This window comes from Misgurnus anguillicaudatus, chromosome 22, assembly GCF_027580225.2.
Source record: "Misgurnus anguillicaudatus chromosome 22, ASM2758022v2, whole genome shotgun sequence".
Classification (NCBI taxonomy): domain Eukaryota; kingdom Metazoa; phylum Chordata; class Actinopteri; order Cypriniformes; family Cobitidae; genus Misgurnus; species Misgurnus anguillicaudatus.
In genome coordinates, this window is record NC_073358.2 from 51,919,849 (window position 1) to 51,947,204 (window position 27,356).

General features: G+C 37.6%; 1 protein-coding gene across 2 annotated transcripts in view; it reads right to left on the bottom strand.

Moving 5' to 3' along the window:
* Window positions 1–27,356, bottom strand: part of rnf43 (ring finger protein 43) — a 119,775-nt gene that overhangs the window by 35,866 nt on the left and 56,553 nt on the right. For both annotated transcript variants that reach the window (XM_073860969.1, XM_055198201.2), the window contains exon 2: window positions 182–304. In XM_073860969.1, coding sequence (XP_073717070.1) covers window positions 182–304 — 123 coding nt within the window. The remainder of the gene's footprint in view (window positions 1–181; window positions 305–27,356) is intronic.

The window sequence follows — 27,356 nt, forward strand, 5'->3', positions numbered from 1 at the left end:
TGCATAAAATAGATTCAAGCACTTTCAATGACCTGTAACTATGTATGTATATTTTCAAAAACTTCCCAGGGCCTTGAATTTTTTCCCCCTAGTTTCACAAACTTTCAAGGATTTCAAGGCCCCTGGGAACCCTGCACAAGGACATGAAATAGAAGTGTTCGAAAACGTGACTCTTTCTTACTTTATTGAGCAGTGGCTGACACTGTGGCACTTTACTTTCTGGACTCTCCAGTTTGACAATGGTGATGAAGGCCAACTCCTGTCGCTCATCCTCACTGGTGTTACACAGAGACAACGGGTGAGACTGGAAAGAGAGAGAGATTTGGATACAGTTAGAAAAGTCATGCATGACTCAGATCAAGAGTTAATTGAAAACAGTACACACTTAATAGCACTTTATTATGTTTAATTGTTATTGGTCAATTGCAGCATTCTGTGGTCTTGTGCAAAACGATGCCAAAGTGACCGCAGGCAACCAATTTCTTACACACTTATGCTATTAGCTCGACTCATGTGGCGCTCTGCACTCTTTTTCACATAGTAAAAAGAATTATTTTAAACCTCAAATCAGCATTTCAGGTTTATTTAGTAGTCACGTGATGTCATCATTATATGTCATTTTTTAGCAATAGCGACTGTCTGATGGTAAATCTTCCCTCCATCAGTGTTTATAGTTTGTCCTGATCAGGGAAACAAATGCAAATGAGGCTAAATGCAAATAATGAAATGCAACTAACAATATATATCATGCATTATGCAAGAAAAAATGTAACTAGTGTAATGTGAATCATTGCCTGATAAAACTATAAGATGATGTCACTCATATGAAAAGTCAAAAGTGCCATTTAAATTAAACATGCATGCGTGTGTGTTTTCTCTTTGACAATGATGATGAACAGATACACCACCTCATCTTCCTGTGCATGTGGGTGCACATTTGATTAATTGTTCTCTTATCAAGGAAAACCGAAAGAGAAACAACTCATGAAAAACGCCCATCCTTTTCTCCAGGAGCATAAAAACAAACTGAAAGTGGGAAGCAAATATATAAACCTTATCAGCTTGACTCATGCATATTAATTAGCAGTAGACCTCTGATTGGCTTAAAGGCAGCTATATGACTGCTATCCACAAAAGTATTCAAATTCAATTACAATAGATGCAAATCCACAGGACAGAGCTCGAATTATTTGTTTCGCTTAAACAAAGAGGAACAATTTCCTCCAAAATCTGCTAAAAATGTATTAAAGTATGCAATCAAATGACTTTATGAGTAATCATATTTAGAGCAAATTATAGCTATAACATAAACTTTATATTCATTTATATAGCTTTTACCCTAAATGTTACTACAAGCAATTCAACGTTAAACTAAGGGCCATTTACCTCCTAAACCTCCATAAATTGAGAATTGATCGATGACCTATTAAAGTAATGAAAAATGAACATCTTTCAGTCAAACAATTAATCTCACCATATGAATAAATCAGTTAAACGTGATGACAAAATCTATGCATTGCATTTATGCATTTAAATTTAAGTTAACATCATGAGTATTAAAACACAATTCAATGCAGCAGGTGCTTAATCTTCAACAATAACTCCCATATCCCACAGAAATATAAAATCATGATGTTAACTATTTATTTATTAACTCCAACACGTGCTTATAACCGTGTGCACAACTGTGTATTCGTGCAACCGTGACAGTGAAAATAAATCAGAACTTAAACAAGTGAAGTCAATTTCTGGATGCAATTAAGACCGAATATGATTTCATTGCGGTTAAATGAGTTGTTTGTCCTTCCAAGTGTGTGTTTATGTATATGCATAAAAAATGCAATGTTTTAATCCTTCATGACTCTGATTCTACCAGTCAAAACCAAAAGAAGTCATGCTATTTATTCTTGATATTACCCATAACACCTTGCACTTTGATTCAGTTCAGGCCGAAACATAACACGTTTATTATTTGGTAAGTTCCCATCACCAGTGAAATACATACTTTTGGCGTGTAGTACAAATATGCAAATTGGGACGCAGTTATTGAATAGATCAACTTCTCGTGGTGGGAAGATTCTCGTGGGACACATCGGTTGGCCGTGACCCATGTTACCCCGCTCTGGGGGTTGAGCGAGACGCCCGCCAGAGTCCCTCATCCCACCCATCCGAGCGGAAATCCCAACGTGAAACTGAGCCAGGCGGTGATGGTGGGGGGGTGACATCAGCACCTGGCACATCAGCAGAGAGAGACTGACGTCATTCAGAACGATGGGCTGGTGTGTGTCAATCAAAACAAAAGAACAAGAGAAGAGAGAAAGAGAGAGAGAGACCCTGATCATATTATATTGATGTATATGAGTTGAATTACATGCTATAAATTTCATTTATCTGTGATCTACTGTTGGTCGAGCATTAATTCTGCATCCGTACAAAGTCAGATCAAGTTATTAAACATGTTTTTAGGTAAAATTATCAACTATAAGCAGGTAGAACCAAACCTTCAAACATCGCTTCGACTTCGCATATAAAAGTTTGGCTACACCAGGTGGAGGATTTCACAGCCGTTAAACGGCATCTGTTTTCAATGCACCGGCACTAAAGCGATTCTTCACTCGAGTTGTTTCAGTAAGTGACGGCCATAAAATTCCAGGCTTGAAGTTTCTACCCAACTGTTTTCGTACCAACCTTGGCCTTCAAACGAGAAGAAAGAGGAGAAGTCGAGAGCCTCCCACAAACCTACTCTCACGAATACTTACTGAAAGCGCCGTCTTAATCAATTCTCCTACCGGAGGTTCCCGAGCCACCGTTTGACGTCTGGCATAAGCTAATCATTATCTCTGACCTGCGTATGCCAACTGTATTTACCGTCTGACCGAGTCTATCATCTCCGCAAGGTATTTTTATCTCACAAAGATAAAATAACACGGGTTCCAACCCCAAGAGACACATCTCCACTCGGCTTTCGATTTCAAAGGCCGAGAGCTATAAAAGAAACCGTGGCAAGCGCAAACAGATTATTGACAATAGTACGAGCCATCCATCTTGACGGTCTAAACCACAGACCGGGTTGGACCGACATGATTCAGGCTTTGTAGTGGCATATTAAGACATTCCAATGCCATCTCTAACACAGTCAGACGACTAAAAATACTCAAGATCGACCAGCCTTGAAAACAAACAGAGCAGAGATAGTAAATAGCGGCTGTGGCGAGGACGTCTTTTTTCCTCCGTCGGCTTCCTGGAAAGTCTTTCATCCTTTGCCAGTAAAGATGCTCGTTCATGTTTTGCCAGTCTCTCGCTTTAGATCAGACGTCCTTTAACTTTCTAGATGAACCTTTCAATTACGACTCAAAGCTGCCCGACAGAGAGGACGCTCTCACGCTTTCTGCTATTAAATTCAGTTTCACTAAACCTTGTGACTGTGTCACAGTGAGATCAAAAAGCAATGAACATCAATAGTTTCAAAGGGTTTGTATCATGAAATTTGCCTTGTTTATGAGAAAACAAAGTTTGATGTATTATGAAATCATGCTCAAAACTTCATCACCGGTTAAAAATTATAAAGCTTCAAAATCAACAAAACTTCTTGACATCAGACAGGCTCAATATCACTGATGCATGTTAGTTATAGTAGGTATTTTTTATAAAAAAAAATTTAAATATTCAGTACAACTAATCTGTCAAAAGTTGTCAAATCTAATGATTCTTCTTCCAAAGCAACAGAAATTTGCATGCAGACAAACTAATAACATCCTTCAGCAATTTGTATAAAGACAAACAATAAGATGTGAGCTTGTGATCTTTTGTGATCTATGGCAGTGGCTCCCAAACTTTTCATTTTGCGACTTTAGGAATAATCTATCCCGGAACGCACCAACATATATTTAAATGGAAATATAAGAACAAGGCCCATTTTACCTCTTTTATAATTGAGTAGTTTTTATTTTCCTTGTCATTTTATTAACTAGCATTTTTTTTAAGTTGGCAGTCAGCACCAGCATTTTCTATGATTTTCAGAAAAGTTTAATGCCTTCCAGAAAATCTTTTTTTGCTGCTTTTTTGTTGAATCAACTCAGATTTACAAGTCATTGTAACTTACTATATTATTTATCTTGACTAGAGATGAGTTGTTATAAATTAAAATATAAAATGAAAAGAAGCCAACTTCATTTTGTATAAATGAAGATAAATAATAGTAAGTTAAATGACGTAAATATGAGTTGATTCAACTTAAAAAGTTTAAGGCAGCAAACTTTTGTTTTACAGTGTATAAATATATAAACATACAATATATCAAATGAAAGAACAGACCCCTCTGCTTTCAAACAAAGAAAAAAGATATGGGCAGGTTTCTTAAACAATACCAAATATTAAGATAACTGCATTTTTGTAAAGGACTTTTGTTAGGAGATCAGATTCAGAGTGATGATCAAAACATACACAGAGTATTTACAGTTTTTGGATCAGTGGATGCTTCAGCATTTTATAAGTTGGGTACGAGCGCCACCTGGTGGATAATAGAGATCGGATTTGCCGATTAATCCGCGCTGATAACAATAACAATAACTATCGTTCATCGGCAAAAATTCTGACCGATATTTTTTTTTCGGTTGCATTTGTAGCATACTCGACATTCAAGACAGGAGGGAAGCTCTGCTACTGATCTGCATTAAAAAGTTGTAGATCGCCCTCTACTGGTGAAAAACTATCACTATTAATGCCTCGTGCTGGTTATTGTGACACGTGATGTGATACGCACCGCAGCAACAGGGGACAGATCGCACGTGAACGTAAAACCAAGTTAAAAGGAATAAAGTAAGAAATAGATGCTGCATAAGTTGTAACTTATATATTTCCCAACAAGGCTGAGATGATGCTAACATTAATAGGCTACCTTAAGCCTAGAAATAAACAACACCACACAAATACGAAACAAAGTGTACAAGAAAAGAATTTTGACACGTGTGTATTTAAGGCTAATATAGAGGCAAAAATACTCACAAGCACAATGAGAAGCGGATGCGCAGCTTGCAAGTTTCTCTTATACAGAAACAGTGCACACATATAGCACAGTTGTTTGTGTTTCAACGGATTAAAACCACTTGATTTAAAACTGTGGTGCTTAAATACGTGTACAAATGTTAAGCATTTGTGACCACGCACACAGCAACGTGATGTGGGTGCGTAACCTCGAATGAGAAAATACTACGAGTTACATGTGTGCGCTCAATCTACACAGACTGCTTAAACTTCAACTCCGACTCACGGAGGTCTTGTTAGCACTGTATTTATTTTTAAACTATACTAGATGAAGTTAAAACATGGAGACACAAATATTTACTACTAAGTCAAATTGCGTTTTTTACCTTAAAGGAATAGTCTACTCATTTTCAATATTAAACTATGTTATTACCTTAACTAAGAATTGTTGATACATCCCTCTATCATCTGTGTGCGTGCACGTAAGCGCTGGAGCGCGCTGCGACGCTTCGATAGCATTTAGCTTAGCCCCATTCATTCAATGCTACCATTTAGAGATAAAGTTAGAAGTGACCAAACACATCAACGTATTTCCTATTTAAGAAGAGTAGTTATACGAGCAAGTTTGGTGGTACAAAATAAAACGTAGCGCTTTTCTAAGCGGATTTAAAAGAGGAGCTACATTTTATGGCGTAATAGCACTTTTGTGAGTACTTCAACTCGGCGCAGTAACACCCTCCCTCTCCCACTATGAGAGTGAGAAGGGGAGCGGACTTTTCAGGCGAGTCGAAGTACTCACAAAAGTGCTATTACGCCATAAAATATAGTTCCTCTTTTAAATCCGCTTAGAAAAGCGCTACGTTTTATTTTGTACCACCAGCGCTTACGTGCACGCACACAGATGATAGAGGGATGTATCAACAATTCTTAGTTAAGGTAATAACATATTTTAATATTGAAAATGAGTAGACTATTCCTTTAAACTACCTTTCAATGGCCTTAATTTTGGTAGATTCTTTTTACTACCTTTCACTACCGCTCGGACACCGATAATAACATTTGAAGCAATGCATGCACAACTTTATGAGTTTACACATGTTTATATGTATAGTCTATAAAGTTTAGATGCGTGCCGTTAGTGGAAGCTGCATGGTTTGTTTGCACATGAATGCATTTGTGTATGTGGTGTGTTGTGTATTCATATACAAATGTAAAAAACACATCCTGGAGGTCAAGTGTTTACAGTGAACATCTGTTCAAAGTCTCATGCATAGGGAGAGAGAGAGAGATTTTTAGATGGGTGTCTGCTTTATGAATTAAGAAGAAACTAGAAGGTTGACTAAAGTCTACAGGCTGACTCATCCAAACCAACCCCCCCCCCAATCCTCGGTTATATTCTAGTCTCAAGATTTTCTCTATGTTTTATGTCTGATCACATCATCTCTTCTTAAAACGATGCACAGTCTGAGGACCAAACTTCAGTATCTGTGGTCCTACTCCATCACTTAACATGAACAATAATTATGGACCTTTCCACTGAATCTGTGCCAGGATGTAACTCATCAAAATAGAAGTTCATTTTTTATCTTTTTAACACTAAATCTAATAACACACATCATGGTCAATCTCAAGTAACTAGTTTATTTTTAACATGGTTTCATAATGGAGGATGGAGGCATTTTGGTAACAGTTGGTAAGAGTTTATACTGTAGCATAGATTTAGCAAATACATGAAATATAGCTGCATTAAATATGTGCTTATAGCATGAAGACACTGAGCAAATTCTAGCTATTTACCTAAATGTGTTATTATTTTAAAGGGACAGTAAGTAGGATTTTAAGTGTTTTATTAATCAAAATCGATGTCTTTAATCATACATATGTCCTCATTGGTGAAACAGCAGAAACAAACAAGGAGATCAGTGATTACATAACGGCTACCGTAGTTGCAACACGCATTTGGAAAAGCGAGGCGCTAGAGAGCACTATTCGTTTGAATGCAAAATACAATTTCACCACTAGATGGGGGAAAATCCTACTTATTGTCCCTTTAAAATAAAACAATATCATCAAAGAAATAATATAGGTAAACAGGACTGAACATTTAGATTGAAATTCACAGTCATAGCATCAATATCATAAAATATACAGAAAAGAAAACCAGAAAAGCACATTTTGATCTTCACATGGCCTTCAGAAGATCCAGATGATGTCACTTTCTCTTGAAAATGTGACTTGTGAGATATTCCTAGATTTTCAAAGGGGGAACGTGTTGGGTAACAGGATTGAATAAAATCCTGGAGATACAACTAAAATGTGCATTTTATTCAAAATATTATGGGCCAGATTTACTAACCGCGTTAAATAACGATTGTTGTGATTTACTAAAGACGTGCAGTGGATAGTTAGCGATGTAAAGGTGTGGTCTAGTTATTTTTGCGAATGACCTTATTGCATATGCATTTCTAGGAGTTTCCCTTTCGGACGCAAAACTTATGGGAGGAGATTATTTGATATTAGTGTGATATTACTGATATTTGCACCATTATTATTATTATATTATGTAACACCTAAAAAGTATGTTGCGCTTGAAATGGCTACAATTGTTACTGATAGGAGAGGCATCGCATAGATCAGAGAGCATGTGGTACAAGGCAGAGGATTTACCTATGACTTTTTCCAAAGGTAAAAATATTTAAAGGAAGATGGGATATGGACCCACACAAAAATGCAAAAAATAAAGATAAAGATATCGGAAGAATTTTATGCTTTATATTTAAAGGTAAAGTATAGAGATAGAGAGCAGGGATGGATCAAATTATTTTTTTATTTTTCAGTATTCTATGTAGCTTTTATGAATGTTTTTAAGTATATAGTTTAAATTTGGTGTTATATTAAAATGCACGACACTTTGCTTAATAATAAAATGTATATTAGAGTTAGTTTTCTTGCATTTTTATACATATAATGTCCTGGGGATAGAAATGGCACCGATTCGGTGTAATGGCCCTAATAGTGGTGCTTTAGTAATAATTGTGACATCAGTAAGGAACATAACTGTGCCAAGGTTGAAGTGCTAAAAACTAAGTGCTCTTCCGCCATACAATATAGTTCTTATTTTTAAATCGCTACGTTTTATTTTGTGCCACCAAACTTGCTCTTGTAACTATTCATGGGGAAAACATGGAAGTGTTTGGTCGCTTCTAAATTGATCCTTGTTTGGATCCTAAGGAATGAATGGGGCTAGGCTAAATGCTAACACATTCACGACGCGCCGTACAAAGATTAAATGCACACATAAAAAAAAAGGTATGTACTAATTTGTCTAAGTTGAGGTAAAAACATAGTAAAATATTGAAAAACTGTGGTGTTTTCCTTTAATGAATTTATCAATATTTTCGTGCAACAATAGTGTACAAAATGTAGAACAATGCATTCTGAAAATAGAAATAAAAGAGAATTATACTGAACTGAAATGCTGACCCAACACAATCGTCTTTTGCCTTGCATAGTTTTGTTCATAGTTTGAGGACATGTTCATGTTGATTGTTTTTTTATTTCTGTAAGATGAAAGTGGCATAAAATACTGCTTGATTAGATGCACAACTTTTGAGTTTAATACCATAAAATATGTCAAACAATTATTAGGAATTTGAATGTGATCATGACCTCTGTCCTTCTGACTGAGAACCAAAAGGTCTAAAGAGATCACGAGAGAGGTGGAGTCTGGAAAAATGAGTTGGGCGAGGATATCAGAGCTCCAGTGCTGTCAAAACAGAACCGGGCTTAGATTACAGCCGTCGCCCTCATTGGCTCGTTCGGTCTCCCATTGAGAGCGACAGAAACCCACACCATAATGAGCCGGCAATAATGACAGAGAGCGAGTCGGATTGTCTACTGACTCAATGAAAAGGATTAGAAGGCATTGTGGAGACGGGACAAAATGGAAGCGGACAGAAGAGTCCGGGTAACTTCACCGGCAGAAATCGTCAGGAAGTTCCTCTCATTTAACGCTGAAAGAAAACCGTTGAATGAGCCAGAAAAACACAGCTGCTATGGATTACTGCTAGACGACACGAGACACTTTATCACTCCTTCTAAAACAGATCCAACTGGATCAAATGAGCCCGCTTTAATCTGTGCAAAATTGTGGATGACCGCACCAATATACTCAAGTGCCATAATCATGGTCATGATCTAAACAGCCTACTGAGGTATATTACATGGTTATTGTCATTATTTTATTGGTTTGCTAAAGCTCATATTACTCTGGGTTTCCTACTAACCCTAAGTATGCATACTGCTACTCATACCGTACAATTGACATCAATTAAATCTCAGTCCATGTGGTTTGTTAGATGAGGTGTGCATTTAAGTCACCAGACTTTGAGGTCGTGCCCTACGGGGATTTAGGAAAACTTTACAAAGAGTGTTTAACATTGTGCTTAAATATAACCGTGGTAAAATCACTCTGGATGATAGCTTTGTGGCGTATTACTTTAGAGATTCATTTTTGGCTTCATCTCTTTTGGTTTCATTTTGTATTCAAACTGTGAGTCTCAGATCAGACATCAGTTCTGATCCAAACCTTTGGGTGCTTCCTTTCTGCCTTTGATACGCAGGCACTTACATTTACATGCAGGCACTTTCATCCACATGCAACAGCCGGACAGTAATTCATATCAAACACAAATATACTGTAGGTAAAGTAGTCCATTTTGAATATATGGAATGTTAAGTAATGCATTTATAATCCACCATCATTCATTTTTACAATGACAGTGCATTATGGGATGGACTAATGCTATATTTTAGATTTAGCAGAAAATTGGAAAGTCAGGACAACATCAGACGAGGGAAAGAATGGGTCAAAGTTCAACATGGTTACACACAAATCATCCACCAGAGGGGGCTATGAAGGCACACACACACACGCACACACACAGTCTGGTTTGAGACAAGGACACAACTTACTACACAACTGACCTACAACCAAGAAAAATGGTGGCAAGTAAAACCTCCAAAAGAAAATTGAAAATCTATAATTTCATAATTTCATATTGAGAAGTTATTTATGAAATATAAGAAATGTAATCACTTAATCTCTGTAGATGATCATTCATTGTATTATAACAACCTTTCTGTCTAAATTGTGCATGTATTAGCTAAGCTGTTACAACATTCAGCTGAACACAACACTCTCTGTTAAAGCTCTTTTACATCAGTGGTTCCCAAAATGTCATTTTATCAGGGTTCCCACTCCAAGTCAAATCCTGATTTCACTGACTAAAAAGCTGAATTTCCATGACCTATGTATATGAAGTCAAGCCATAATCCTGAATAATTAGTCCATCCAGAAAAACGTGATTATGCGATCCAACGCATAATCAGCCAAAGTCCGCATTTTTTCAAATATGCCACACTTTCACAGCATAAATTGCAGATTTTCCCGGCATTTTCGTAGCAAAAATCACATCTATCTTAGCAGAAAGTTGAAAAATGCTGCATTTACTTCCCCCAAGCACAGCCATGTCCCCTGTTGCCATGGGAACGTTATGAAGTAACGTGAACATCATTAAAAAGCTGCAAAAGCTGCAAACTTACCAAAGTTTTTGCAAGTTTCATTGCATAAAATTGCATAAATATCGCGCATATTCCATTGCATTTTTTAAGAAAATGTGCCCGCAACAATCACAAAAAAACTTTGCTTTTTTACTGGAAGGACTGAATAATGTAGTGTACACCGTGAGTTTAAAAAAATGTAGCTTAAATGCGTAAAATAAATAAACAAATAAATCACTGTTTAAATTGTAGTCTCACTTGCAATCAGCGGAGACTCGGAACCTGGGACCTTGGAAATGGCATTCCTTACATCACAAGTTAACAAGCGGATTACATTCGGATAAATGGAAACTAAAATTTAAAACTCCTTGGATAAAAAAATATAAAATTCCCTGACTTTAAATTTCTGGAAAACACCTTTTCAAATTCCATGATATTCCCAGAAATTCCATGACCCATGGGGACCCTTTTCATGACCCACTTAAATAAGTATAATCTATGCCAGGAAACACCAAAAGACATTTTTTTCTATTTAATAATTAAGTACTTTTTATTTCTTTATATTATTTCTTTAATATAGTACTTTATATTTTAATAATTCATTACATTTATATAGGAGCACTCAAAGAGCTTTACATTTCGATGGGGAATTCTTCTCAACCACCACCAATGTGCAGCATTCACCTGGATGATGTGTCAGCACCAGCTTATAGTGGAGAGGAGACAGAACGATATAGCCAATTAGTTTATATGGGGAAGATCAGTACATCAATGGACACCCTTACGAAAATTAACCGTGCTTTTATTGTGGTAAAAGTGTAGTAACCACGTTTTTTTGGTGTATTGGTTACTATGAGCAAAACCATGGTTTTACAACACTAACCATGGTTTAACTATGGTTTTTGAAAACCATGGTTGTCAAAACCATGGTTATTTTGTGGTTACCATGGTTTTACTACAGTAAGCATGGTTTTTTGGGTTTAACTGTAGTAAAACCATGGTTAATTTTCGTAAGGGCAAATTTGGCCAGGATGCTTGGGTACACCCCTACTTTTTTTTCCCAAAAACATCCTGGTATTTTTAACAACCACAGAGAGTCAGGACCTCGATTAAACATCTTATCCAAAGGACTTTGTAGCAATGCTGACATCGCGGGCACGCACGTCAAATTTCTCAGGCATAAACTCTGTTTACGCCTACGTGGGACTTTTACAACGCGTATTATGCATTATACAACAGTTCTTTCTGGTTCTCGAATCTGATTGGCTAAGAGCTATGCGATATTGTACTCATAACGGTACTGTAACCGCTTCACCTTTCGTATCATTCCGCCACCTAGTGAATGGAGGTCCTAAGCAGGCTCATCTCTGAATGGAAAAACACAGACGCGCTGTTTTTAAACACTCTCCGTGGGTCTCATTAGTTCACTAGCTCATAAATCAGTCTGTGAATCCTAATCGGAAGTTATTATTCCGTTAAAGATCAGCGCTCTTGGATGTTACGTTAAACTTAATGGGATTAATGTCTTGTCACATCGTGTGGACACTTGGAAAGAGGAATGTAAACACTCGGTTTTTCTTCTGGAGCTATATCTCTTATCAGAACGCGAAAACACCGTGGAACTGCAGGTAAGCAGCGCAGCTTTTATATGTGGACATTGATCATTTATTTAATCGTGACGTGACTATTTAAACATGTTATGAGAATATCGCCACTGATATATTTATAAGCAGCATGCAAAAACATCTCTCTGACACTTATAAAAAACAGTTTTATATAGTACTGACAAGAACAAAGTTTAATAATAATAATCGAGTGCTCGTATCGCGTTAAGAGTAAATGGGAAACCAATAGTAACATTATAGAAGTATAGTTTTATTAACCTTTACCTCGTGCCAAAACAATAACAACACAAAAGACACTAAATATGAATAAGAAAACAAGTAATAGTTTCATCATGACACCAAATACTGGAGATTTGATCTCATTTTTGACCATCAGGCCAACATGAAAGCCAGGGAATCCCTGTCAGAGATATAGCCCAGAGAGGGCGGTGGTCAGCGGGGCGAGTGAAGACTGACGTCCGCTCATGCTTTGGTTCTCATACGTACCGAATCTCACTAAGCAAACGTTCAAACAGGCGCTATCTTTACTAATCGACTGTAGATTTAAATATAATAAATATATATATTCTCGACTGAACTAATCTTAAAACTACACTTTGTGACCAAGAAACGTTAATATAAAGAAACGCCTATCCGTCCATTGAGTTATTATGAGATTCAAAGCAGCCGAAAGTGTTACCTGTCATTCTGGCCGCCCTCAAATCCGTGGCGGAAGAAGTAGTTCTCAAACAAAGAGGCTTTTAAAATAACTCCGTTGTTGTTTTCTAGTTTTCGTTTTTCAAACGTGTGCCGTCGAACTGTTGTATAAAAGCAATATCGCTCTCGGAGTCGTGTGATATAGCTCTATATCATCACGGCTGTGATTGCCTCCGGCACTCGGCCTACGGCCTCGTGCCTCTGGCCTAATCACAGCCGTGATGATATAGAGCTATATCACACTCCTACTCGAGCGATATTGCTTAAATACAGTATCCAATCCTTGTCGCATGGTTGTAGTATGTTTTCACTAAATACGACAATAAATACGTCAAGTCCGACCCTGAAAGCGTTTGATATTTTGAGCTTTCAACCCGGAGGTGATTTTAGTTCACAGCAACTGTTTGAAAATGTGTGTCACTTTCTAACCGGTCACTGTGCTTCCACTAAACTCTGGACACTAATGAAAGGTAGGTGGACCACAATATATATTTTATCTTGATACTCAAACATGGTAATCTAAATCTATGGAGGAGATTGTGTTTAAATAAATCGTGGAAATTTCAATATTACGTTTATGTTAACAGACTGCAGTGAACGTCATGTCAGAACGTCCACCGCAGGCATTGTCTAAAAACCACGGTTACCATTCCAACTAAAGTCTGATGTTCATTCCGACTAAAAAAGTAAATGTGTATGATTTAATTTGAAAGAACTAACAAAATTCTACCTTCTGTTAAAATTTCATGCAAATATTTGATAAAATGAGAAAGTTATAGTCAAAACATGTGATACATTTTTAGCTTTGGGGTTTTTGAAAATGTTGTCATCATACCTACATAGACTGTGTCAGTTTATTAATGAAATGGAAGTTTTTTCCAATATCAAAATACCTTGTGGTATATCAAAATCATTGTCATTGCTTGTCATTAGTTGGACTAAACTTTTTGTGTCATTCGCCGTTACAGTCAAGCGGCTTTGCACAACCCACCTAAGACCACTGAGTGACCCACAGTTTGAAGACCCCTGTTATTCACTGCATTATATGACTTTAAATAATGATTGATGATTTAAAATGACATCAGAAATGTTTTCTAGTTCTTATGCGGTGCCTTTGAGTAAAACATAAACATTTCAGTCATTTCTCTCCACCAATAACTGAGTACACAACTTTCTATCTGAGTCTCTCTGTCAGTTTCTCTCTCTCCCCAAATGTCACAGAGAGGCTTGGAGTCGTAAACTCAATCCGTACACACAACTCCATCCAAAACTGCCACATCAAAGGCTGTCTGTTTTATTGTTGTTTTATTTTGGAGTGTAAACACGTCTCGCTTGCACAAACAGACTCCACAGCAACCATCCCACTGCTGACAACCAATCAATTACTGACGCTTAAACAACCGGACGATTCACAGCTGAACTGCTAAACTAACATTTATTTCCCCACTACTATAAAATTTCAAGAGAAAGAAAACTAGCGCCTTCACCCGAATATGAAACCTCTCTTCTAATTTACTTACCCTCATGCCATTCCTTTCATCCTTTCATGTTCGAGTTAATGCTACGGTTATAAACCCATCAAACTGTGTGATAAGTTAAGGAGCAGCATGCTACTATGTTATGTAATTAGATGTTTTAAATGTGACCAAGCAAACGCCCTCTTAAGTTCATAAACACCAATGACATGTGCAGAATGACATCATTTCCCTGTATGTTCACCACACTGACAACCCTATATTTTTATTCCCAAATTAAATTTATTACACACAGTATGACCATCCCATACAATGTAAACAAGCAGCTATGCAGTCATTCATATCAATACACAAGTCAATATATTCCTAATATTTAATAAACATTCTTCTTACTTACACTGCAAAAAATGATTTTCAAAAAAAAGTATTCTTAGTATTTTTGTCTTGTTTTCAGTACAAATATATATTTTTTTAAATCAAGATGCTTTTTCTTCATGAGCAAAACAACCCGAGAAAATAAGTCTAGTTTTTAGACCAAAAATATCACATTTTGTGCATAAAACAAGCAAAGAAAATCTGCCAATGGGGTAAGCAAATGTTGAACATTTTTCTTTAACACTAAATTCAAGAAAAAATTTAAGAAAGATTTGCTTACCCCATTGGCAGAATTTTTTGCTTGTTTTATGCACAAAATAAAATATAAAATAAAATGTAATATTTTTGGTCTAAAAACTAGATTTATTTTCTTGGGTCGTTTTGCTCATCAAGAAAAAGCATCTTAATTTAAGAATTTTTACTGAAAACAAGACAAAAATACTAAGAATTTTTTTTCTTGAAAAATTATTTTTTGCAGTGTAGATATTGACTGAACAGTAGCATGTGCACACCAAAAATGTATTATTTGCGCAAGTAGATTACATTCAAAGTCAATGGAAAGACACAAATAGACGTGAATTCGCACTGGGCGACGCAAATGCGTAATGCTCACAGTTTTACTTGAACATGAAATAGGCATGACACATTGTTGCGCAAGCCACACTGCAAAAAATGACTTTCTTACCTAGTATTTTTGTCTTGTTTTCAGTAAAAGTATCAAAAAATTCTTAAATTATGATGTATTTTCTTGAAGAGCAAAATGACCTAGGAAAATAAGTAGTTTTTAGTCAAAACATATAAACTTTACGTAAATTAGTGCTTAAAACAAAACAAAAAATATGCCCATAAAATAATTTTTTTTCTTGAAATAAGTTTACTTTTTTCATAAACACTTAATTCAAGACAGTTTTTCTCTTTCCATTGGCAGATTTCTTTTTTGCTTGTTTTAAGCACAAATTCTCTTAAATTTTATATTTTTTTCTAAAAACTAGACTAATTTTCCTAGGTCATTTTGCTCATCAAGAAAATACATCTTAATTTAAGATGTTTTAGGTATTTTTACTGAAAACAAGAAAAAGTACTAAGTAAGAAAGTAATTTTTTGCAGTGCAATCAGCAAAAAGCTAGAGCATTTTTTTGCGTGAAGACACTCCTCATTGCATGATGTTTATATTTCTGTGAGTTATGCGAAAAATGAGTAGTCCCACGAGTAATCTAGTGTGATTAACACGGTGCACATATTCGCTTCACTTTTGGTGGGCGCACAATTTTTTATCGCCCAATTTGTATACTAGCTTATTACGTAACCACGTGGAAAGGTCACACGTCACCCATGTGAATTGTACACTTGCGGACGATTTTAAACAATAAACTGACAAAAATACATTAGTATTAATTAGTATCATTCCACATAAAATAACGTCTGAACGCTCCTCTTTCTTCACAAATGTAAACATGTAAATGTTTCGCATACATCATGCGTGACTTCTCAACATGATTACGTAATACGTAAGGTTACGCAGGCGCATTACAAGGCTAGTGCAAGACGAGAAGTTTCACTAGATGAGACCCTTATGCCTCGGTTACAGCCCTTTGAAGTTGCATTGAAACTGCAATTTTAAACTGCATTAAAACCGCAAACTGTTGAGATCCACTATATGGAGAAAAATCCTGGTATGTTTTCCTCAAAAAACAAAAATTAATTTCTTAAACTAAATGACACAATAACACTTAGGGCTCTATCTTACACCTGGCGCAATGCAGCGCAATGCGCGACGCAAGTGTCTTTCGCTAGTTTCCACCCTAATTTTCACGTTTAGCGCCGCGTTGTTTAAATAGCAAATGCATTTGCGCCCCCTTTGCGCCCATGGGCGTTCTGGTCTGAAAAACGAGGTGTGTTCAGGCGCATTGTTGGCGCGTTGCTATTTTGAGGCAACTAAAATAGACTACGCCATTGACCAACAAAAACCTGGTCTAAAGTCTAAAGTCAATGGCGCAATATGTTTTATGTTATTTAAAGAGCGCATTAGTAATATGCGCCTATAAACGGGAGGACAACGCGGGTTTGCTTATCACAAAGTACATAAATGCGCAGCAGCACAAAAATGCTTTTAAATATGAAAGATTAAAGGATTGAATTTAAGAGATTATTATTGAGTCTCTTGGACATATTTATAAATGAGGACTGATTATGAGACGTTAGAAGGCGCAAAGAGCTGCTTTACCTGCAGCCTGATAAGTAAATAAATGCTTTGCTTTAAACAAATGCGTCTGTTTTTAAATGTTTTTTTTTTAATGCTACCTCACGGATTTATTGTATATGATGTACCTGTGGATATGGCAAGATGAGAAACATTTGTAAGTAATGCTTAAAAAAACTCTTTGCTAAAAAAAAACGCTGTCCAAAGTGCTGAAACGTGAGGAGAGCCGTTTGTAATTTCTTTATTTCCTGTTTGTTACAAATAAAGTAGTTTTAGAGTACAAACCTTATCTTACATACTTGTAAATGATTTTTTGAGGATATTGGATAGCCATACATTTAAAGCAATTACAAGCCTGCTTTTTACTTCCATGACTAAAAGAAAACGGGTTATAAAGGTTTTAATAAAAAAATAACAATTTAAATATAAGGGAAAAACAACACAATTATTTAACATTAATCTTAAACTGGGGATCTTCTACCTCCGCTTAGTTTTTCAGTTTAAAAAGTACCTCAAATAAAAAGGGATTAGACATATCCACAGCGCAACATTCGTATAAAGGGAATGAGAGCTGTGACTCTCATTGGTTTACTGCACGTTACGCCCAAAATACTCCCATTACAATAGGACCTACCCTTTTCGACCATGCGCTCGGCGCAAAAACGATTTTTCCCGTCGTTAAATTAGCAAAAGTGGATTCGGACACGCCCATTTAGACGTTGCGCTGTGCGCTTTAGACAATGCGCTTAGATCGTTAAAATAGGGCCCTTAGATATTTACTGAGGTATGAAACGAGTCTCCATATACAGGCACACGATACTAAATGTAAAATGGCTTTATAATAAATACACTCTCATAGACATTCTTGGAGACGTATCAAATGTATGAGCAGATTAGTTGAGGTCGAGAGAGTCACTTCCAGTACGGCATGGGATATTGAGCGACGGGAATGCTCTCCTACTGTAAACACTGCTGGATTGAGGAATGCTGCCTCCGAGCTTTGATGTTTCAAGTATATCGCTACAACAAAATCCTCTTTATCTGGCCCGTGATCCAAACACACTGCAGCTAAAGAGAAACAGCAGTGCACAGCAGGAAATAAATCTCATTCTTCATTACAGTATCAATCACACATACACACAGCACATGCAGTCGCACCTGTTTCTATTGCACAAGCATGCAGAGGAGGCTGTGTGTAGTTTACACAGAGCGCCCTGTATAATCCTCTCTCTATGAGGGTGACACGTTTAAAACCTCCACACTAAATATACTGTGGCATTCCTGTTGCTCAACTGGTAGAGGATTGTGTGTTAGCAGCATAAAGGTCGTGGGTTCAATCTCAGGACACACATACTGATAAAATGGATAATGCTGGGTTATTTTCAACCCAGTGCTGGGTCAAAAAAGGATGAACCCCAGCCATTGGGTTAAAATAATCCAGAAAATGTTGCCATCTTGGACTCACGAGTCACTGCGCAAGTAACCCATGACAACCAACGCTCACTACACTAAAAATTTCTCGTGAATTGCGTGAGTCCAAGATAGTGCATACCTGCAAAAGACCTTTAATAACCCATTGAAGCTGTGTGGATTACTTTTGTGAAGGATGAATTTGAAGTCAAAAGTTGTTCCCTGATCCCCTTTTCTCCGGTATAAAACATGGAAGAGCAAGGACATTTACTAAAATAACTTCAAACGTGTTTGTCTGAAAGATGATGGACATTTTTATCTCAGATTAGTTTAGGGTGAGTAAATCATGGGGTAATTTTGATGTTTGGCTGGAGTATCGCTTTAAGTATTAAAGGTGCCAAAGAATGCATTGTAATAATCTGTTAAATTGTTCTCTGATATCTACACAGAAGGTTTGTGGCTTTATTAAGTGCAAAAATGAGCCAGAAACATTTTTACATGTCTATATTTACAACTCTAGGATTTGTCTTTTGATTGAAGTAGTCTATTATTGCCTTATTTGGAAGGGTCATGAATAATAATGTTGAGCTCTGCTCTGATTGGCTGTTTCTCAGAGCAGCTCCTTCAGTAGCTCTCTGTGTGTGTAAACAGATCTGATGTTTGAGTCTGTATCATATGTAGACACAGATTTTGAGGAATTATCAATTGTTTGGTGATTGTTCATGGACGTTTCTGAGAGGTAAGTTTGTGTTTTTTTCAGTATGGACATACAAAACGTAACTGTAACGTCAATAGTAGAACTTCAGCCTAAAAGCTAGCATATAACATTAACTAGCATATAGCATAAAAAACTAGCATATAGCATTAACTAGCATATAGCACTAACTAGCATATAGCATTAACTAGCATATAGCATTAACTACTGTAGCATATAGCATTAACTAGCATATAGCATTAACTACTGTAGCATATAGCGCTAACTCAGCAGTCACAACTTTGTTTTTAGCATTGTAACAACATTTTACTTAATTTAATGTGTAATGTAATGTTGGTGCATACATCTCAATTGTAACGCAAAAAAAAATCTCAATTGTAACTTCACAATCAGTGTTATGTTAAGATTGGCCTGTTTCTCAGTGGACTTTTGCATGCACGATAGTGTTTGAGGCTCGGATTTGGGAACTTTAAACTTGGGCCTGCATGAGGCAACTAGAAGAACACATCACAGTTTTACATTTTCAAATCATGTAGTACACAAAAAAAAAACAATTTTACCATCATTTAAAAATGGTTTATTTTTTTGTAACTTTAAACCATGTGACACACACACACATATAAACAGCTGCAGCTATGTTGGACACACACACACACATCAGTTTCATAAGGGCTTCCAGTTTCACAGCTTTGTGCCACTTCGCTAGAAACAGGAGACACGGCGCCTGACGTTCGCCAGCAGACGGCCCAAAAAATGAGTAAGAGAATAAGAGGAAAAAATAAAGCGTTCGCTCTGTCTTCATGTGTGTGTGACGGGCCACTCTGGCCAGCGTTCCTAAACCCCATCAGAGGCTCAGGGTAAAATCATCCATATGAAAATCCCCTCTGCACCCACAGCTCCACATCACTCCTCTTTAAAGTGTATTTTTGACATAATTACAGAAGAGAGCGAAGCGTCTTAAGTCATCCTCAGGAACCGGAACATTCAGCCTCTCCAGCTACAAACACATAAACACAGGCCTCCGTCTCTGCTCTGACCATACCGGCTCTTTCCTCTTTACCACTTCACGTTTTCAACTCTTGTCTTTCCTTTGCTCAAAGTGAGGACAGCGAGGATGAGCGACTCTTCTGTTTTAGTGCTGGTAGGATAAACAATCCTAAATCAAATTTCATTATTGATTTATTGACTATATTTATTGGTTATATTTTTTCCCTGTAAGTCCCTGTAAGGTCTGATATTAAATGTGTTTGTGACACCACAGAAAAATTATTAACCACCTTACCAAATTTGAATAATGAAAAAAATGTTTCAAGTTCAAATCTTGGAAAAACAGGCAGCATTCTCTGCTCTCAAGCAGTGGGGGCGTGTCCACTGTCAGGGCTGAAACCACGCCCACTTGGGGGAAAGCTGCCGTCTCTCTCAAATTTCAAATACCGCTACAACCTGAATAGATGCCTAGGATTGTATTAAAGACAGGGCCATGCTCGGTGGCTCCAGTGCATCATCAAGCCACCGGTTTAGCTCCGCCCAAATAATCCTGAAATGGTGAAAATGATCTAACTCTGCAATTTTGTACTACATAGTTTACAGTCTTTGTAATGTGTTTCAGCAATACATTTCTAACATGTATAATGCGTTCAGAAACTATTTTCAAGATTGACTTTACAGTGACTTTAAGTATAACAATGCAAGTAAACAAAACGACAAGACCCGAATGTAAACGGCACAAACGTCTGTGCATTCTGCAGCCCCGCACGCACCAGTTAGACAAATCCTCCCATTGGCCTCGCATCCAATTGGGCCGCTGCTCCTGATGACCACACCGCTAACTGCTAAAATGTGCATTAAAAATTGATTGACAGGTCTGTCTCAACTAAAATGAACTTACCAGCAGCCACACAATGTCGAAAGCACTCTTGGCACTCACAAGAGGGTTGTAAAAGGAGTCTGTTCGGCAAAAACACACTAATTTTAAATTACCCGAGACCCGATGCTGCTTATACTATACGGCACACATATAAAATATGTCCGAGGCACATATAAAACTTTTAGACAAAAACGCGCTTGGGTCGGACCTTGGGTTTTCAGATCAAAGTGGACCTGTGAAGACCTCTAGTCACGATACAGCATTAACCTGTTTTCATTAAATTGTTATCCAAGGATGCAAATGAAGAGTTTGGTTCCAAAACGCGATAAACGCCATTTTTGAAAAAAATGAGTTACTGCCAAAATCAGTATTATATCAGGTCAGTAGTTAAAAGTAAATTCTTAATTTTACGCAAAATCCAATATCCGCCGTGTTATTCTGTCATCTTTTCTCCCTTTTTTCCCAAAATGCGATAAACGCCACTGCCCCTTTTTTACAGAACGCAATAAATCCTACAGCGCACCATTCACGCAATGTAAACAAACAATGGCGGCGCGCTGAGTACATGGAGTTCTAGTTTTCCTCATCTACTTTGTACTTCGTGATCAACAAACAAAACAAAATAATACTTTAATTGCATTGATAAACCTGTGATGGTTTTCTGTGATGGGAAAGAAACGTAAGCCATCAACATCTAATAATTTCCCTGAGAGGCACTCGGGAGACGGGTGCTTGTTCTCCCGACAGCATCAAGCTTCTCATGCTAACACATTGACCCCAGAGGATCTTATGAAAAACTTTACATAATTTTACTCAAAGTCAACGAAAATCGAGCAGGACCAAAAACATTTTACAGCTGATCGACGACGTCAAGTATAACCGCAATGACAGGGTTCTTAATATGACAAAGTAAGTGTTTTGATTAATGACATTAATGTTTATATTTTTAATTAGTGTGTACAACTAGTCAACTAAATGAATATAACATGGCAAAGATGAATGCACATTTATATAGGCTATTGATTCAATAGATTTATAGCATTTTGAATAAAAACTTGTCATGGATTTATTGCATTTTGTGGAAAAAATAATCCGTTTTTATTATAAATCTTTGAAAATCAACTTATGGATTTGAATTTTTTATGTTTTTATAACCTAAAGATGCTATGTGAAAGTTTGTAACAGAAAATAGTTGTTTTCATCTTGTCACTTTCTTGGTATAGAAAACCCGTTTTTACCAAAATTTGTCAAAATGGATTTATTGCGTTTTGGAACCAAACTCTTCAAAAATTAAAGCAAAAATATATGCAACAGTGCTATTTTTATAAAGGAAGTTTTCCTTCTGCTGGAAAAACAGTAACAATGTTTCACATATGTTTCCATTGCTAAGGTTGCTGTGCAGTGATACACCGAATCATTGGGTCAAATCACTGTAGAACACATCCACTCGTCACTTACCGCTTCAATAAACCTCCAATTCATTCCAGCCAGACATTTATGAGAGCAGGAACATTAAAATGCTTTATCATAGATGAGATTTTTGGCTAAAGAGAAATGCAGATGTGCTCATGTTTTGTGTGCAGCGTCTTTGGCGGGTGTTCTTTGTAAACAGTTTAGGAATCTCTATCCTCTACTACACAAACACAGAGAGAGAAACCGAGAGTCTACACGATCGCTGCTACTATAAAAAGTTCAGACATATGACAAAACCAGGCCAGTGTGCTTTCCAAGGGGCTCCTTAACTCATTTCCTTCTGGCAAACCTTATGCATTTCAATCGCAACGCCTTCCAAGAGATTCTCTGCCGACTTTATATCCTCATCTCTTCTGCAGGACTCACATTAGAGATTCATCATACAGGTTCATTCTGGGTCCAACTGCCACAGGTTCAAGAGTTTAATGTTGTTGTTGTTGTTGTTTTCTTCTTCCAACAAATCTTCACCACAAAACAAGAGCAACTTACACAATAGCAGTGTGAATTTGTGACTCAAGAAGTATTGTGAAATTATCTTTCAAATGTAAACGCTTGCAGATCTTAAAGGCACAATATGTCAAATTGCATGATCCCAAATGTTTCTAATAGTGTTTGAACTCAGAGCGATTTGTAGTTTTAACCAGTTAACCAGCCCTTCTTCATTGCATCGCCTGTCAATGGTGGCATATCCAGGTTATCCTCTGTGTCCACTTTTACTGCTGTAAAATTCATAAACGTGTTACGGTACGTTCACACGGGGCGTAAGCGTTACCGCTTCCCATTTACTTTTAATGGATGACGTCATGCGTTGCCGAACTGAATTGTGGATCCTGCCGTTGCTCGCGGCAGAAGTTAAACATTTCTTAACTAGGGCCCTATAAGGCCCTATAATTTCCGCGGACGGAATCGCGGAATTGGCTAATTAACACGGAATCTAGTATTAACGCGGAATTTCGCGGAATTTGACATATTTTGAATAAAATTATGTTTTTGTGTGGGAGACGAACGTATTTCTGGGGGAAATGCAGACCGGGGGAAGTAAATCTGGGCGACACGCCCCCTCCCGTCATTTCAGACCCCCTCCAAAACACTGAAACCATGGTGAAGCGGCTCTCCACGACTCTGCTTTCGTCAGCGAAAAAATTAAGAAATTCGACGCTAAGCACTTGGTTCCGAGCAGGTCTCACATGACTTTTATGTGACCGGACAACTGTTATTTTGGAAGTTTTGTCAACACTCTGTTCACGGTGAGCGCAAAGATACATGCACTCTCTCATCCACGTCTGTCTCACTGTACCTCTCTCACGTGCACAAGCTCTCGCATCTGTCCGAAGTGCGAACACAAATCCTCATGTATTTGTTCAGTTTTATGCATTTCAAGCAAGCTGAGGCAAACTAACTATCCCTCGCATTTAAAATATAATCATCTGCATCATGGCGCCGCTCTCTGTCTCTCTTTCTCTCGCACGTGCAAAGAGCTGCCTGCTCATGCTGTCCTAAGTCAGATCACTATCCTGTGTATGTTTGTAAAGTTACATGCATTTCAAGCGATTGTGTATAAAATATGGATTGCGTTCCGCTGGATTGATGTGTTTAAGGCACTTCTGAAGGAACCACTGCTTTGACACCTTGTTGTAGCCTCCTGCAACAACACTAAACAATGCATTGAATTGACTTGTGTGTGCGCGTGCGCGCGCGTGTGCGTGTGTAAATGCATCTTTTATAGTCAATAAGTAATCCTGTTATCCAGTTTTTCCCCCCAAATCATTTACATTTTAATCATTAACATTAAAGGCACACTCTTTTTATGACTAAAATAACTGTAAAGGCTAAAAAATATAATTGCCAAAAATTAAAACGGATAAAACGGAATTTGCAAAAATTAAAACGGAGAAAACGGAATTTGGGAAAAAATAAAACGGAATTTGGGAAAAAATAAAACGGATTTTATAGGGCCCTACTTAACTTTCAAGCGGCAATGCGTCCATCAGCCAATCAGATCGCTATATGCAAATAACCTAGGTAGAGCCAGCCAATTACGTTTATGGAAGACCGGAGCATGTGTTGCGCCACTGTGATTGGCTGTTGGCCACGCTTAAGACAAACCTTCCGTCAATCGTTAACGCTTTCGTCCCGTGTGAATGTCCCTTTAGACTTCATGCAGCACTGCACAGACCGATAAGCGTATGACATCATATAGTAGTACAGCGAGAGCGATTCAAAAACGTAAAACTTTATTTCATAAAGTCACCCCTGAACATGATTTGTGAGTACTGCCGGATCGATACCTATCATCCCACGCTCTTTCACAGCATCATCAAGCTACGCACTGTAGTTGTTAAGCGACCTCTAGCAGCTAAAATTACATACGCAGTGTCTGAAATTGCAAACTGTGGCAGAATGTACTGAATTAAATGAAGTACTACCCATCGACCATTACAACAGTAGGTATTATATAGTATGAATCAAGCGTGCCGCACAAGCTCTGAAAAGTGAAGCCAAAACGTCTTGATTGCCCCCCAGTGACTGGTCCCAGTATAGGTCATAAACCCCGCCTCCCCTAATGTTATTCAATGCCACTTGAGACCAACTAAATAATTTAATTACACTTTAATTATATTTTTTCCGAAGCTGCTTTCTGGCATTTACTGTAGTTTTTATCACGCTGATGTTTATTCAAAGGTTTGTTTATAAAATAAGTTTGTTTTTAGTTAGTTATTTAATACTATAAAAACGGTGGTGTCACGTCATGATTGACAGCTGTGATATGCGCATTCTACGAGAGCGAAGGCGGGGCCTTGATTTCACTGCTTTACTTCCTGCTCACTACTGCGCAGGACTGGTCCCGAAATCACTACTGCACAGACTCAAGACCCCAGATCTCAGCCCCGTATTGGGACACTGGCGGCTTCACTTTTCACCAATGGAAGAGAGCGAATGGGCATCGTCCATCTTTTTTACAGTCTATGGTATGAATATGGATTGGATAGTATGAATGAATTTGGACGTACTACATCCGCCATGTTGATACATCACGTGACATACATCATCATAACAACAAGTCAGTCGTTAACTGTAATTACTTTAAACAAGGGCAATTTAAACACAAGGGACAGCTGTTTAATACCGTATATGTATTTGCATTTTAATAGAGCCGCATTGCAGTGTTACTGCTTTTGGACATTTTGGAAAAAAACAACGCCCCTCCGTCGTCTGCGTTGGATAACTCCTCCCGGGGCTCACAGGATAGCAAGTGTCCATCGAATAAACAATTTAGGATCTTGCTGGAAGTAGTAGGTCAACTGGGTACTTTTAGCCTACTGTTTTTCGAATATTATAAATTTGGACATACTACTCGCTTCGCCTACTGCTTTTTGCTTACTATACAGTATGGCAGTAGGCGGTTTCGGATGCAGCAATACTCAATAAGCTCAGCTAACAGTGAGTGATGGAGGGGAACAAGGGATTTGTTAACATATATACAGTATATAGGTGTGGATTAACATCAAGGTAAAACCAATACCACAGTTTCCATTTTCATTTTGTTGGTAACTATATCAGTTGAAAGGTTAATGAACTATAAAGAAAATATCTGATGATGTTCAACTAGGCTACCATACAAATCCAACTTTTTCTTAACTTGTTTTGGTATGTGTAGATCACATGCACTGTTTAAAGACACCACAGTGCTACTGGGCTAACAGTTCTGACACTTGCTGCCAACAGCAACATCCCTCAAACCAACCACACAGGCTTCAAGAAGGAACTCTGCGTATAATCATTCCTCCAAAATCAGTCGTCTCGTCTCAGTGCCTATTCTCTTTCCATTTCGCGGTCGAAAGCAGATCAAAGGGACGAAAACACAGCAGTCACGCTCGGCAGTAACAGCTAGAGGGTTCGAGTTTCATTTTCAAAACACATTCAAGAAAAACAGCCCATCCCGCAGCTCGACGCTGCCAAGGTGCAAGTCAAACCTGCGCTCGGGTTAGAGCTGCCGTTCAAAAACAAACCGCACGAGAAACCGGCTAATCAAAAGCAAAGGAGCAGATGAACGTTATTAACCGGGTTCAGATCGGGTCAACGGTTTAGCAGTTACACATCTTTTTCAAAAGGGTGCCGGTTTCAAGCGTCATCCATCCTGAAGAGGACAAAAGACCTCACGGAGACAATCGGTCAGAATCTGCCTCAGGTAATACGAGGGCATCTGCGGAGGGCAGGAAGCCAGGATAGAGTCTGGCCTCCGACCCACCGTCAGACAGAAGCACTGATCTCAAATCAGCTTCTGTAATGTGAGTAGAGCTGCTCGCTGAAGGCGCTCATCACTTATAGAGTCTTACTTCCTCCATGAGTGAGCACTTCTCATGTCCTTAGGGGACAGACGGTGGAGACACTCCGACTAGGAAAACTGATGGAAAACTATGTAGAAATCATTTCACCCTAAATAAAAAGGAGGATTTAAAATAATTGTAAATTCTCAATTTTTTTTAGATTGTAACTTTCATAACAAATTAGCACTACCTACATCGATACCTACATTTACATTTTGCTGATGCTTTTATTCAAAGTGACTTTTGATTTTTGTCTTTTCTGCTCCAGACGAAAAGCTTTAAATCATATCAATATATGAGCTGCAAAGACAGATTGACAATTGAATTTAAAGTATCGTTTGTAAAAAAAAATTTGATTGGCAAGGGGGGCCCTATGCAGCTTGCATACCCTGCGTATAAGGAGGATCGGCTCTGATACTTCTACACAGTGATAAATACAAACATTTAAGACAACGATAAATACAAAAATTATAGTGCTGGGCAAAGATTAATCGCGATTAATCGCATACAAAATAAAAGTATGTGCATAATATATGTGCGTGTACTGTGTCTAATTATTGTGTATATTTAACCACACACACATTCATATATTCATTTCAGAATTGTTTTACTTATATATAATTTTTTAAAATTTGTTTTTAATACAG